The following is a 15,708-nucleotide window of genomic DNA, read 5'->3' as shown; positions in this document are numbered from 1 at the left end:
ATGTACCCCATGGCTTGTGTATCCCGTGGCCCTGGACTGCTCACCCAGCCCTGTCCTGGATGCCCCTAGCTACCATCTCCGGTAATACATGCCCTTCCTCAGCTGTCAGCCTGGGTCCTGGCCTGTGGCCAGGCCATAGAGATCAGGGCCCCTGGGGCAGTGTGGCCCCATATCTCAGCCACTCCAGAGATGAGGTTGAGGAGAGAGGTGCTTGGTGGCTGAAAGAGAACGTGGGGACTGCAGTGGACCCTGCTCTCCTGGACCTGCCGTGATGTCAAGGGAGGGAGATGGGCTCTCGGAGTGAAAGGGCCAAGGGAAGGCAGGTTTGCAGAGCAGTGGCTTCATTCCCAAAGCACAGAACCCCAACAGGGACCCCCTCCAGTCTCGGGATCACTGCCCCTGGGTCTGCTGCATGCTGGGGGCAGGGCAGGAGGGAGAAGAGGCCAGGAAAGGCAGGGTCCCTGTCTGCTAGTCCCCAGGGTTGGGACCAAACCCCAAGGCTTCTAGACCAGAGCAGCCACCTGGTAGAACTGGCAGGAAGAGGCCAAGACCAGAGTCAAGAGGGAGCTGTGAGGGGACCCTAATGGGCTTCTCATCTTTTCCATCTGTGGGCACCTGTGAGAATTGAGCCAGCTTTCTCTCTGTGCCTGCCTTAATTGATCACATTCCTGTGGTTCTCTGAAGCAATTGCCGTCGATTCCATGGGTGTTGTGAGCTTGGCTCCATGTAAGCGTGCGGGTGGCTCAGGCATCACAAGTGGCAGAGGGCAGGGAGAGTGTGGTGTGGCCTCAAGTGGGGCAGCGACCTGATCTGCGAGCGCCAGAATGTGCAGCGTGTGAGTTTCCAGGGTTGCTGGAAGAATGTTCACAGCCTGGAGGGCTGGAGGGCTTAGCACGGAAGAAATGGTCTCACAATTCTGAAGGTCAGGAGCCAATGATCAGAGCGGGTCTTCCTGAGGTCATGAGGGCAGATGTCCCAGGCCTCTCCCTGGATCCTGCAGGTGTCTGGCAATCGGTGGCATTTGCTGACCCGTGGCCACATCATCCAATCTTCATCTTCATCTCCACATGGTGTCCTCCCTGGATGCATACTTGTGTCCAGATCTCCTCCTTCTACAAGGACACCAGTCATGTTAGATCAAGGTCCACCCACTCCCGTATTGCCTCATCTGAACTAACTACTTTGGTGATTTCCAAACAAGGTCACGTTCTGAGGTCCTGGGGTCCAAGATTTCAACATGTGAATCTGCGGGCGATACAACTCCACCCTTGCATGCAGGGAGAGAAGGTGAGCTTGCAGGTCCTCAGCAGTGGCCAGTCCTTGGGAAAACGCAGGTTTGGGTAGTTGGGATGTGGGTGGGGATTTCTGGGATGCTGGGGGGCAGGGAGTCTGCATAGATAGGCTCTAACAGTCATTTTTAAAATTCCTTCTGGAAAATTCCCTCTGGCCCATCCCCATCCCCACTGGGTGTCCTGGAGAGAGACTCCCAGCAAGATCCCTGGGATGGCAGTAAGGGAGAGTTTCTGGTCCAGGCCATTGGAGGAGAGGAGATGTGGGTACCCTGTGTAGTACCCTGTTCTTGCTTCCTGCCTTCTAGGAAAGAGTGGAGGGTGGGCTGAGCACAGTCCTCTGGGCTCTCTCCTTGGGTCCCAGGGACACCTGGGGAGGGGAGGTCTGGCTCTACCCTTGGTCCACTGGACTGTGGGTCTCTCTCAAGGCTGGAGCAGCATGCCTGGGTTTTGCCAGGTATCTCCCTGCCTGCTTCATGTGACCGTGAGTCAGGAGGTCGCCAGCAGGATGGGGTAAGGGCCAGCCTGGCCTCTGGTGAGGGGTAGGTTGAGCCCTGCCTCCCAGGGCTCTCACCTTCTCAGTCTCCCTGGCCTCCAAGCCCCGGTGGAGACACTGGAGGACTGGACAGTTGATCTGTGTGGAGATGCAGACACAGCCAGTGGCAAGACCGCTGGGGGCAAGGGGTGACCAGGTGAGAAAGCCTCAAAGGTACTCCATTTCTATCTCTCCACAGACCCTAGGGCCCATGGTTCCTCCAGGCCCACTCAGCCTAGGCGCTCTGCCTTCTTCTCCCGTCATAATGGGCAGATCCAGGCACCCAGCCTGCTCAGCACACTCAAGCCCTCCTCCCAGAGTATGAGCCCCCAGGGGGACACACAGAGGCCCAAGCACTGAGAAAGACCCTGGGCAGCAGCTTCCAGAGCTCTGGTCAAGGATGCACTTCCAAAGCATGGCCCACCTGGCTCCCCTGCCCTGTGGACACCCTGCACGCCTCCAACTTGGTTTGGGAGAGAGGCCCAGATAAAGGAGGAGGAGACCTGGTCTCCCAGCCATACTGGGGCCAGCCTGGGCCTCTCCTCCCCCTCCCCAAAGGGGCCATTGAAATAAATGGTCAGACGGCACTTGGAGAAACACCCAGGGCTGCCTGGAAGAGCCCAGTTCTGACTCCTTTCTTCTCTTCTCACACCTCATTAAGGCCAGGGCAGTCTGAACCCTGGCCCCTACCCACAACACCAGGCCAGGGTGGCAGCCCTGAGGCTCCTTTTGGACCCTGTCCTTCCTCCTGGTTCCTGAGCTGCCCGTCATTTGTGGCCCCCAGTGGGAGCCGAGACTACCAGGTAGGATGGGTGTGGGTATATTCCACCTTGTGTGATATAACGGCATCCCTTCCCACAGGCTCCCTGCTCAGCTGTGGCTTTAAGAAGGACTGTGGACGCTAAATTAGATCCAGTCCTGTCTGCAGGACCTGTTGTCAGTTTTATGGCTCTGGGTTGTATAAACAGGGAGACCCGGAGAGGAGAGGCAGGAGGCAGGGCTGGCTGGGAGGCCACCAGGCCTAGGCTCTCCGCCCGCCATCGGACCCCACCCTGGGCTCAGGCAGCCGCAAGACTGCTGTGACACAGAGAGCTCGAAAGGGAACATATCCAGTGGGAAAGGGAGCTGGGAACTTGAGTTTCTAGACAATTCAGCACCTGAGCTGGAGTGAACTTTTAACCTCTGCCTGCCAGGATGATGAAAGTCCAGACCCTGCCTGAGTCTCCTAATGCCCCATTGTGTCAAGCCCACAGGGGCCCCTAATATTCCCGCTGAAGCTGTCCTGGCCTCTGTTCACGCCTCCAGCTGGGAAATGGGGCGCAGATGGAAAAGGGGAGAATTGTCCAATGAGAGGTTTTCAGGGGCAGGGAACCAGCCCTTCCTGGGGCTCCCGCACGTGACCTTGCAGCAAACCGCTCTGTCCACCATGGACTCTTCTGGGGCCCTGCCCTCCCTCCCAAGGCAGTCTTTTCTGAAGCAGGCCACAGCTCCCACATGGACTGAACTGCAGGCTGAGTCCTTGCATTTCTTTGGTGAGAGGTGAGATGAGGAAGGGGAAGAGGAGTGGAGCAGGGGACGCCGCTATGCTCAACGTGGGAGAAGTAGGAGCCTCACTATGTGTGGTGGGCATTAGCAGTCCGGTCTGCTTGGAGACTGAGGTTCCCAATACATGCTCAAAGTCCAGCACCCAGAGCCAGCAGCCCCTGCACTCTGCTTTCCCGAGATGGTGCCCAGGGCTGTCATCTCCAGTGACCTCCTGGAAAGTTGCTGCCCTTAGAGCGGCCACTTTAGCAGTGGGTGCCCCAGCGTGGGCTCAGAGAGGTTCCATTAGTGTGCCTGGGGTCACACAGCCTTGGTGCTCAAGAGGCCACAGACAGCTCCCATGGGACAGCAGCATCCTGTCTGTTCTGGAGATTGCACTCATGTGTGGGCATTGAGGAAGGAGGGGTACGGGTAGAACGTGGCCACAGTGCTTCCTCAGCCTGCCCCTTCCCTTCTCCTGTTCACACTTCATCCTAAAGCATCAAGGCCAGGCATCTAGGGGCTGCAGAGGGAGTCCAGGCAAGGCTGGGCGGACCAGGGTTGGGGGCGGAGCCAGAGGGAAGAGGGGGTGTGCCATGTGGGAGTACAATAGGGAAGGAAAGAGCGCCAGGGTGTATTTGGAGGTGTTGGTGGGAAGTCATATCTTTCAATATATGTAGCCAGACATGGGGAGAAATCTAGAGGTGGAAGTGTGTTATATACATACACCATACACAGACACACACACACCACACATATCATACATAGACACACGCTGTACATGGACACATATACACATACCATAAGCAGACATACACACCATACACAGACACATGTACACACACACCACATACATCATATACAGACAAACCATATACAGATATACATATACACTTCATAAACAGACATACGAACCTTACACACACACACCATACACAGATACACACACACATCAAACACACACATCATACACAGACACACATACATACACCATACAGAGACATCATGCACAGACACACATACATATTCCATAAACAGATATATACACCATACACAGACACACGTACACACACACCATATATACTTTACATAGACACACATCCATACACCATACAGAGACACACCATGTACAGACATACATACACACTCTATAAACAGACACACACACCATACACAGACACATATATACATACACCATATATACCACACATACACATATGCACACCATACACAGACACATGTAAACACACACCATATACACCACACACAGACACACATACATACTCCATACAGAGACACACACACCATACACAGACACATGTACACACACCATATATACCATACAGAGACACATACGCACCGTACACACCAAACACATATACACACACCATACATGCATCACACATAACACATACACCTATAGACACATACATGCCACATACTCATATACACACACACTGTACACATATATACACCACACACACATACACACAGATATCATATACAGACACATGTATCCAGAGTCCACACACATGTACCATACATCATATACAGTCACACATACACCTCCCATACCACACATCCCACACACACATAGACACACATGCCACACATCTTCTCTTGCTATCCATAGAGGGAACCCAGGGGGCAGCGGCATCCCAATGGCAATGCGCACACCCAGAGCCCCGACCTTAGCTTCTAACACCATTCTCTGCTGAAAGGAATGGGGGCTTCTGGGGAAAATGGCCGATCCCTCCTGGGGCAGGAGAAGCCCAAGATGAGCCAGTAACATCCTATTGAGTGGAAAAGCAGGGAAGTGCTCAAAGGACATCAGAGACACAGCCCAGGGCAGAGGAGCTGGCTGAAGGGCTGCCTCAGGCCAACTCTGGGACAACTGGGGCATGTAAGTCATGAGAATAAAACATTATGATCCACTGAATACAACAGGAGCCATGAGCCCATGCTGACAGAGATTAACGAAATCACTGGAAGTTTGATAAGGACCAGGATATTCACTTTCAAAGAGCCTCCCCTAAAACCACTCACTCATTCCAGAACCAAAACAGGCAGCGGTATGGCAGAAAAGCCGCCTAATCAGACTGTCAATGCAAGCCTCATTTGTGATGGGACAAGTAAAAAATGTACACCACTGGATAGGGTTCAATAAGAAAAAGGCATTGCTTCCAGGACAAGGACACTCATCTTGATTCTCATTTTGAGGGTGGTCGGCAGAATCACGGCCCCCTATAGATGTGTACCCCAGAGCCTGTGAATATGTGACCTTACATGGCAAAAGGGACTTTGCAGATGTGATTAAGGTTACAGACCTTGAGATGGGAGATTATCCTGGATTATCCGGATGGGCCCAATCTAATCACATGGATCCTTAAAATTGGAAAACTTTCCTTGGCTGGGTCAGAGATATGACATGAGAGGGACTTGACCCTCTCCACCACTGCTGGCCTTGAAGAGAGAAGAAGAGGCCACTAGCCAGGAAAGAGGACAGCCTTTGGAAGCTGGGAACGGCCCTCAGTTTACAGCCTGTAAGAAAACAGGAACCTTGGTCCCATAACCCTAAGGAACTGAACTCTGCCAACAACCAAATGAGCTGGAAATAGATTCTCCCCTGGGACTTCCAGAAAGAAAAGCAGCCTGCTAACACCTCGATGCTAGTCCAGGGAGATCCGTACAGACTTCTTTCTTTTTTTGAGTCAGAGTTTCCCTCTGTTGTCCAGGTTGGAGTGCCTGGACACACTCATGACCACTGAAGCCTCGACCTGCTGGGCTCAGGTGATCCTTCTGCCTTGGCTTCCTAAGCAGCTGAGACTCTACAGGCATGTGCTACCATAACAGACTAATTTTTTTTTTTTAATTGTAGAGATAAGGTCTCGTCAAGTAGCCCATGCTGGTTTCAAACCCCTGGGCTCAGACAGTCCTTTTGCCTCTGCCTCCCAAAGTGTTGGAATTACAGGTGTGAGCCACTGCTCCCAGTCCGTACTGGACTTCTGACCTCCAGAACTGAGAGGTAATTAAACAACAGCAGTGAAAGACTAATGCAATAAAGAGACATCAGACAAACACAAACTGTGGGACCCAGTATGAGTTACCAGTTAGCAAGAACATAGAACTCCTCGAAATTTATAAGAACATTGACAAACAGCTAAATAGGAAAATGGGCAAGAGTGAAAAAGCATTTCACAGATGAAATATAAACAGACAATACAAATATGAATAGATAATTAACCTCATTTGTAAGTAAGGAGAACAAATTAAAGTCACAACGAGGTTCCATTTTATTCACCAGATTGGTCAAATTGATACCAAATGTTGGGGACAACTTAGAACAGAGGTCGGAAAGCTACAACCCTGAGGCCAAATTGGGCCAGCTGCTGTTTCTGTAAATAAAGTTTTATTGGAACATAGACATGCCCAGTTGTTTACGTATCGTCTATGGCAGCTTCCGATCTGTAATGGCAGAATTGAAGTTGTGAAAGAGTCCATTTGGCCAGCAAAGCAGAAAATATTTACTATCTGACTCCTTATAGAAAACGTTTGCCAACCTCTGATGTTAACCAGGAAGAACTCTTATAGCTGCTTTGAAGAGCAATTTGGCAATATCTGTGAAGTCACAGGTATGCGTACGCTTGACGGTGCAACTCCACTTTTAGGTATTTACCTAGAGAAACGCTAACAAATACATATTAAGGAGACAAATATGTTCACTGCATCACTGTTTATAATGGCAAACAACTAGAAACAACTCAGGTGCCCTCAGCAGGAGAATGGATATATATTCTGGGCTATTTAAATATTAGAATTCCACAGAACCGCCAGAACAAAGGACTCAGATCATGTGCGATATGATGGTGAATCTTGAATGAAAAAGAAAGGTTGTAGAAGAATATACATAGTATAATTCCATTATTACAATCGTCAAAAATGCAGAACTGCTGTGCCCCAATACACTATTGAACTGGTTAGGCTATAGCTTTGGCTGCATGAGACAGATTTCAAAATAATGGCATTCTTTTTTTTTTTGGAGTCTCACTCTGTTGCCCAGGCTGGAGTGCAGTGGCACACTCACGGCCACCCCAGCTTCGACCTGCTGGGCTCCGGCAATCCTTCCGCCTCAGCCTTCCAAGTAGCCGGAACTACAGGTACACGCTACCGTGACTGGCTAGTTTTTGATTTATTGTAGAGTTGAGGTCTCGCCAAGTTGCCTGGGCTGGTCTTGAACCCGTGTGCTCAGGCAATTCACTCGCCCCAGTCTCCCAAAATGCTGGGATTACAGGCTAAGCCACTGAGCTCAGCCAATAATGGCATTCTAAATTAGACAGTTTGTCTCTCCTTCACGGAGCAATTGGGAGGAGGTTGTCAGAGACAGGCATGATGGCTCTGCTCCATCGTGTTTTCCAGGCATCCAGGATCCTTCTAGCTGGTGTTCCATTCCTGCCATGTCGCCCTTGTCTGCACAGTCTGAGATGGCTTCCTACCATCATGTCAATGTTTCAAGAAGTAGGATGAAGGAAGCAGAACATCCCCTTCCAATACTTGACCTAGAAGTTTTTTTGTTTCTTTTCTTTTTTTGACAGAGTCTTCTTCTGTCACCCTGGCTGGAGTTTAGTGGTGTGATCATAGCTCACTGCAGTCTCCAACTTTTGGGCTCAAGTGATTCTCCCACCTCAGCCTCCTGAGAAGCTAGGACTACAGGCACATGCCACCACGCCCAGCTAATTAAAAAAACATTTTTTAGTGACAGGACCTGGTTTATGTTGTCCAGGCTGGTCTTGAATTCCTGGGCTCAAGTGATCCTCCTGCCTCAACCTCCTGAAGTGCTGGGATTACAGGTGTGAGCCACTGCACCCGGCCTTGACCGAGAAGCTTCTCCTGTCATTTCTGCTCACTTCTCCTTGGCCAGAATGTAGTCACATGGCCAGCCCTACCTGCAGGGGAGACTGGCAAGTGTATTCTTTATTCCACACAGCCATATGTGCAGGCCAAATCTCTAATTTGGAAGATAGAATAAATGAATATTAAGAGACAAATAGTAATCATCCTTATAATTGTTTAAGGATATATCGATATGTGGTAAAACTTTAAAGAGAAGTAATGAATTGATAGTATCTGGATTGTGATGATCCTAGGATTGCAAGGAAGAAGGGAGGAAAGTGGAATTGGGGAGGAACCCGACAAGACTGTCTAAGTCTCTGGTAATATTTTGTTCTTAAAGCTGACTAGGCTGGGCTCGGTGGCTCAGTCTGTAATCCCAGCACTTCGGGAGGCCGAGGCGAGTGGATTGCCTGAGCTCGTGGGTTCGAGACCAGCCTGGGCAACTTGGTGAGACCTCATCTCTACAATAAATTAAAAAATTAGCTGGGTGTGGTAGCATGCGCCTATAATTCTGGCTACTTGGAAGGCTGAGGTGGAAGGATCGCCAGAGCACAGCAGGTCGATGCTGGGGTGGTTGTGGGCATGTGTGTCACTGTACTCCAGTCTGGGCAACAGAATGAGATTCCAACTCAAAAAAAAAAAAAAGCTGACTAGTGGGTCCATGGGTATTTATTGTTATTCATTAAAACGTACATTTAAGTTTCATATCCTAACTTAAGTGCATGTCTCATAAAAATTACGTAATTAATAAAAAGCAGGTTATAGAATGTATCTATAATATAATTTCATTTATATAAAGTAAATAAACACAGGCATTTATTATTTTGGCTTAGCATTTAATAGTCTTTACCCTGGCATTTCCTCTTATTCTTCTCCTGTCTCAGGGTGGGATAGAGCCTTATCTAGTGCTGGAGGCTGAGGAATCGGTCTCTGCTCTAAGACATAAGATCCTACAGGTGCCTGCAAATATGACCTCCTTTCCTCCAATATGCTCTTCCAGTAGCCTTTAACTTTTCCTATGCACAATTCCAGCCAGCTTGGAATTACTTGCTTCTTCTCTAGAAGGCCCTTCCCAGACCTCCGTCTATACCTTCACTGAGCAGACTCAGTATTTGCCAGATGTCAGGAATTCACAGACATATGAGCGCCCTTTCTGTTCTCTTTCCTCCCCAACCTCCATTTCTACCTGAAAAACTCTCATTTGTCCTTCAAGTCTCAGTCTAGAAGTCACCTCCTTGAAGCCCTCCTAGATTTCTCGGGTCATATAAGTCTCTACCTTTCCCGTCCGATCACAGCATTTCCTTTGCTCCTTCCTATGAGATTAGGTTCTCTACTCCCACTGCTCGGGGTGCAGTTCGAAGCCCACTGGCCCGGGAAGCAGATCCCCGCGCCCCCTCTTACGAGCGGTGTGACCTTAGCTGAGTGGCCGAAACTCTCTGTGATTCAGCATTTCAATTCGTCCAGCGTAGGTGCCAATTCCTTCAGCTCAGACAGTTAAGGCCCCCGAAATCGGACCTGGGGGGTAACTGCTGAAAATGAACCCTCGAACCCCCTCCTCTCCGGCAGGCGCAGCGCTCCCCTTTCTCTCCAGCCTTCTCTTGCCTCCCTGACGGAGGTGCCACGGGGCGAGTCTCTCCTTCCGCAGCCCCTGCGAAAACGGACTGAGCGGGGGAGCCAGGGCCGCGCTGGGGACAGGGGCTGGGCCGCCGGGGCCCGATCCCGCCCCAGATCCCGCCCCTTGCGCCCCGCCCTCCAGGGCCCGCCTATCATTGCTTCGCATCCCACCAAGCCCCGTCTCCCGCTGGCTTGCGCCCGCGGAGCCCCACCCCCTTAGTTCGTCACTTCCGTGAAGGGGAGCCCGCGGGAGGCGGAAGTGTGTGTGCCGGGGAGGCGGCGGAGCGGAGCTGAGCGGTCCCTAGCTGGCATCTTGCGGCTCTTCCGGGTCTGGACTCGGAGACTCTCTGGCGGCCCGCGAAACCCAGCGAGGGACTGGAGGCCCTGAGGCGGCCGCGGGGCTTGGCGGGGTCTGGAGGTTGACCTCGCCCCCGCCGCCTGCCCTCGAGGCCGCCTCCTCCAAGCAGTCTCCTGGCCCCTCGCCCGCGCCTGCTCAGGCTCCCGTGCCCCTGCCCATCTCTGCCTTATCTGCGTCCCTGTCCTCGGGGCCCGTGACCGTGGCCTCGGAGTGGGCTTTTAGGGCCGGCCGCAGCCCGGCGACCCCGAGGCGTCCCGCCCTGGGCCCCCAGACCCCTCAGTATGACCGCGGCCGCCGCCTCCAACTGGGGGCTGATCACGAACATAGTGAACAGCATAGTAGGGGTCAGTGTCCTCACCATGCCCTTCTGCTTCAAACAGGTGAGTCCGGTGCGACTGATGGTCGCCGCTCCCGCCTTCCCCGGCGGAGGGAACATCTTGCCGGGTCCACCCTGTTGAAAGTTCTCTGCTCGGGAAGGGTGTAGCTGGGGCTGGGTGGAGGCGGCTCCACGGGGCCGTGGCCCAGCAGGCCACGTCCTCGGGCGGTGTGTCACTCGGGGATCTGCAGAGCGATCCCGAAAAGAGTTTCCCGAAGGAAAACACACAGTGTTGGCACGGGTAGCCCCTGTCAGCCGTGGCCGGAAAATTAAGCGCAATTAAAAACTTTACACAGAAAGGCAGAGTGTAACCAAGCAAAATAATCTTCCAAAAATGGAAAGGCGCTACAGGACTATTTTTTTCCAATCCTATATTTTTCAAAACTCTGACCGGACTGCACCTGTATTCAGAAGCACACAAGTCAATCCTCCCAGGCCTGGAAACTAGATGAGGGTGTTGGTTACCAGGTGATTAAAAAAATCCACTAGCTTGTACACCTAAGGTCTGCGTTTCACCAGAACTGTGCAAGTTGAATTTGATCTGTGCAAACTTTACCTCCATTGAAAAAAAATATAATATACAAAAAAGTTGGGTGTCATTCCAACATTGAATACCACATGAAAGAAAACGGCCATTTCTAAGTGACTTCTGTTTAATCCACAAATAAACAGGCATTTGGTGCTTTGGAAAAGGAAGGGTGATGAGAACATCAAATCATACAACTTCTTTCCTTGAGACACTGTCTTAAGAAATGAACATGGGGCTCCCCCCTCTCCAGCATCATGTACACTGTCCCCTTGCTGCATATGGAGAGGGGCTGCTCACTAGAGGGACCCAGGCTGTGGGACCTCAGGGCAAGGACAAATGGCAGGAAAGGCTGAGAAGTCTTAATGACACCCACCAGTAGTCTGTGATGAAACCAAATAGAAAAATGAAAACAAGATGGATATTTTGAAACTGAAAATGGGCACCACTCGTTTAATTTTAGATTAACAGACACTTTGCATCTTTCATATTTAGCGTCTTTGGGATAAAAATATCCAAAACTTTTGATCTGGGAATTTTCTATCTCCTATATAGAGGCTTCCAGTCTTTTCTGGGGGAGAATGCATTTAGGGTTCCTGTGTGAGTTGTTTGCCTGGCATGACTGGCGAGTGTGTTGGTGGGAAGACAGGGCTTGATGCCTCCACTGCCCCTGGAGCAACATCTGGCCTAGGCATTGAGAATGCCAGCTTTGTGTTGACCACTTCTGGATGTTTCTAGAACAGCCACATGTCCCAGTGTCCTCTGAGACTTGCCTGGCAGCAGAACTACTTTCTGGGGCGTGGAGTATTGGCTGGTCCTGCATCAGCAAGTCAGATGCCATCATCCTAAATGCTTGTGTGAAGTGCCACTGTGGATGAGGCTCTGGTTTAGACACCTGTGAAAATATGTTTTAGGGTCCCAGTGATTCAGATTTGGACTGCCGGCTGTGTGGTGGGCACTAGGCCCCTGCCAGAACATTTAACCATGAGCCAGGCATCTCTATAGACCTCCGGAAGAGCTAGAAGTTTAGTGGGAGAGGCCTGTGTGTAGGCACAGGACTAGAGACTGTCACACCGTGTTCTGAGCCTGCCAAGAGGAGGGGTCAGCTGTTCTCATCCGTACCCAGCATCTCCTCTGTGGGACACTCCTTGGACTGGAGCACAGCAAGAGGCCAATAGGTAATTTGAGGATGTATGTTCGATGTTTGGCAACTGTGTTACTGAGTGGCTGGGTGACTCATGCCTGTAATCCCAGCACTTTAGGAGGCTGAGGCAGGAGGATCCCTTGAGCCCAGGAGTTCAAGACAAGTCTGAGCAACACAGTGAGACTTTGTCTCTATAAAATTTTTTTTTAAAAACTAGCCTAATGTGGTGGTACATGCCTGTAGTCCTAGTTATTTGGGAAGCTGAGGTGGAAGGATTGCCTGAGTCCAGGCGGTCGAGGCTGCGGTAGCCTTGAGCGTTCCACTGCATTCCAGTTTGGGCAACAGAGTGAGACCCTGACTCAAAACAAGAACATAAACTTTGGTTTAGATATTTTTTCCCCTTAGTAGTTTTGGTACTTAAAAATATACAAACCTTTTATAGAAGTTTAACGTAGATAAACATGTACACACTTTAAGTGTACTCTTTTTTTGTTGTTATTTTAGAGATAGGGTCTCACTCTGTTGCTCAGGCTAGAGTAGAGTGATCATAGCCCACAGCAGCCTCAAACTCACAGACTCAAGCGATCCTCCTGCCTTGGTCTCCTGAGTAGCTGGGACTACAGGTGCATACTATCACATCTGGCTAAATGTTTATTTTTTATAGAGGTTGGAGGGGGGGTCTTGCTGTGTTGCCTGGGCTGATCTCGAACTCCTGGTTTCAAGTGATCCTCCTGTCCCAGCCTTCAAAAGTGCTGGGATTACAGGCATGAGCCACCATGCCTGGCCGAGTTGTACTTGGTGCAATTTTTTTTTTTTTGAGTTGGAGCCTCACTCCATTGCCCAGACTGGAGTGCAGTGGCATCCTCCTGGCCACTGCAGCCTCAACCTGCTGGGCTTCGGCGATCATTCCGCCTCAGCCTTCCAAGTAGCCGGAACTACAGGCACGCACTACCACGCCCGGCTAATTTTTTGATGTATTGTAGAGATGAGGTCTCGCCAGGTTGCCCGGGTGGGTCTCGAACCCGTGGGCTCAGGCAATCCACTCACCTCAACCTCCCAAAGCGCTGGGATTATAGGCTGAGCCACCGAGCCCGGCTGTTGGTGCATTTTTATAAAGTGAACAAATATGTAACTAGCTCCCAAATTAAGGAGCACCTCATGGCCAGCCCTGCCAGTCACCGCTCCCTACTCCAGGGCCCACCACTGACTTCTAGTGCCATAGGTTCGTGCTGCCTGATTTTAACTGAGATAGCTGGAACCCTCTTGTGTACATGCGTCAGTGTCCAGCTAGCATTCTGTTGAATGATACACCACACTGTAATTATGTGTTTACCTTAGCTTTGCAAGGCGTTTATGGTGCTTCCTCCTTGGGGCTCTGGTGACAAGTGCTGTTCTGAGCACAGTTGCCTAGGCTTTGGCATGTGTCTGGTGCGTTTCTGTTGGGTGTGTGCCTGAGAGGAGTGGCTGGACCACAGGATGTGTGTGTTCAGCTCTGCAAGATGCTGCCAGAAGTTTTCCAAGCGGGTGCACCAGTGTACACTCTTGCCAGCCGGTAGGTCAGAGGTCTAGACACACCCTGTCCTCAGCTGTGTTTGAGATTATATGTCTTTTCCATTTGAGCCAGTCTGTTGAGTGTTTGGTAATATCTCATGAGTATTTTTCTTTAATGAGAGTTTATTTTTTTGAGCAGTTTTAGGTTTACAGAAGGACTGAGTGGAAAGTACGCAGAGTTCCCGTACTCCCCTCTCCCCCTCCCCCTCCACCCCATCCCCCTGTTACTAACATCTTGGCTGGTGTGGTGGTCCTGATGTTACAAATGTCAGCTGTATTGAGGTAGTTGACATGCAGCAAGATTCACCCTCTTTGGGGTGCGGTTCCTGGGCTTGTTGTGGGTGTGTAGCCATGTCACCACCAAGTGAATATGTGGCACATCTCCATCCCCTCAGAACGTCCCCATGTGCCCCTTTGTCATCAGCAACCCTCCTACTCCCAGCTGCTGGCAACACTGACCTGTTTCTGACCCCTACAGGTCACCTTTTCCAAATGTCCCGGAAACAGAATCACACAGTCGGTGGCATTCAGAGTCCCACTTCTCTCGCTCAGCAAAGTGCATTTGAGACGCATCCATGTTACTGTGGGTGTCAGTAGTGTGTCCCATTTTACTGCTTAATAATACTCTGTTGTATAGGTGGACCACAGTTTGTTATCTGTACTCCTGCTGAAGGACATTTGGGTAGTTTTTTCAGTTTTTGGATTATGGCTAAACCTGCTATAAGCATTGGCATACAAGTTTTTTTTCATGAACACACATTTTCATTTCTCTTAGGTAAATACCTAGGAGTGAAATTAATTTCTGAGTCACACGGTAAGAGTCTGTCTAACTTAAAAGAATGGTGTAGGCTGGTTTCTGTGACTCATGTCTGTAATCCCAGCACTTTGGGAGGCTGAGGTGGGAGGATTTCTTGAGCCCAGGAGTTTGAGGCTGCAGTGAGCTATGATTGCACCACTGCACTCCAGCCTGGGTAACAGAGCAAGACCTTGTCTCTTAACAACAACAAAAAGAACAGCATAAATGTCCTTTTTAATCACTTCATTCTAGAATTCTCATAGCTGTTGATCCCAGTGGCTACAGGGGTTATGTATAAGGTATGTGCGGAGAACTGGTGAGCTAGCTGTTGGCAGCACCAGCTGTTAATTAAGACTCATGAAGGCCGGGCACAGTGCTCATGACTGTAATCCCAGCACTTTGGGAGGCCAAGGTAGAAGGATTGCTTGAGCCCAGGAGTTTAAGGCAAGCCTTGGCAACATAGCAAGACCTCGTCTCTATAAAAAATAAAAAAATTAGCTGGCGTGGTGGCTTGTGTCTGTAATCCCAGCTACTTGGGAGGCTGAGGCGGAGATTCCATGAACTTGTGCACATACACCTGTGTCACCTCCAAGTCATTGTGAGGCTGTGGTATGCCGTGATCGTGCCACAGCCTGGGTAAGAGTGAGACTCCAACTCAAAAAAAAAAAACTCGTGGAGGGGGACCGGAAGGAGACAATGTCCCCATGTTATTTCAGAATCACATACAAGTTTTATGTCACCTGATAAAGCATGTGGCCACACACCAAGGAGACAGGCCCCTTCAGTGCTAGAAGTGTCATCATTGGCAGGAGAATGGGATGGAGCTGGGGCCCGGGTTCACGTGGGAGGGGATGCAGAGAGGGCTCTCTGCTGGGTGTTTGAGGAAAGATACCTGGAAAGCATCCGCTCCTGTGAATGTCTCTGTCTCTCGCCCCTCCAGTGCGGTATCATCCTGGGCGCCCTGCTCTTGATGTTCTGCTCCTGGATGACGCACCAGTCATGCATGTTCCTGGTGAAGTCCGCCAGCCTGAGCAAACGGAGGACCTATGCCAGTCTGGGTGAGGTGCTTTTTGACAAAGAGGGCACTCTGGGGGGGGGGGGGGGGGGG

General features: G+C 50.7%; 1 protein-coding gene across 1 annotated transcript in view; it reads left to right on the top strand.

Annotated features, from left to right (window-relative positions):
- The first annotated feature begins 10,072 nt into the window (after positions 1–10,072).
- SLC38A10 (solute carrier family 38 member 10) overlaps positions 10,073–15,708 on the top strand; it is a 49,283-nt gene continuing 43,647 nt past the window's right edge. Inside the window, exons 1-2 of the mRNA XM_008050494.1 lie at positions 10,073–10,587; positions 15,541–15,658. Coding sequence (XP_008048685.1) covers positions 10,489–10,587; positions 15,541–15,658 — 217 coding nt within the window. The 5' untranslated portion in view covers positions 10,073–10,488. The remainder of the gene's footprint in view (positions 10,588–15,540; positions 15,659–15,708) is intronic.

This window comes from Carlito syrichta, unplaced genomic scaffold (genome assembly GCF_000164805.1).
Source record: "Carlito syrichta isolate Samal-C Ts95f unplaced genomic scaffold, Tarsius_syrichta-2.0.1 Scaffold148020, whole genome shotgun sequence".
Classification (NCBI taxonomy): Eukaryota; Metazoa; Chordata; class Mammalia; order Primates; family Tarsiidae; genus Carlito; species Carlito syrichta.
Note: the sequence above shows the minus strand (reverse complement) of the source record. Positions and strands in the feature narration are given on the sequence as shown.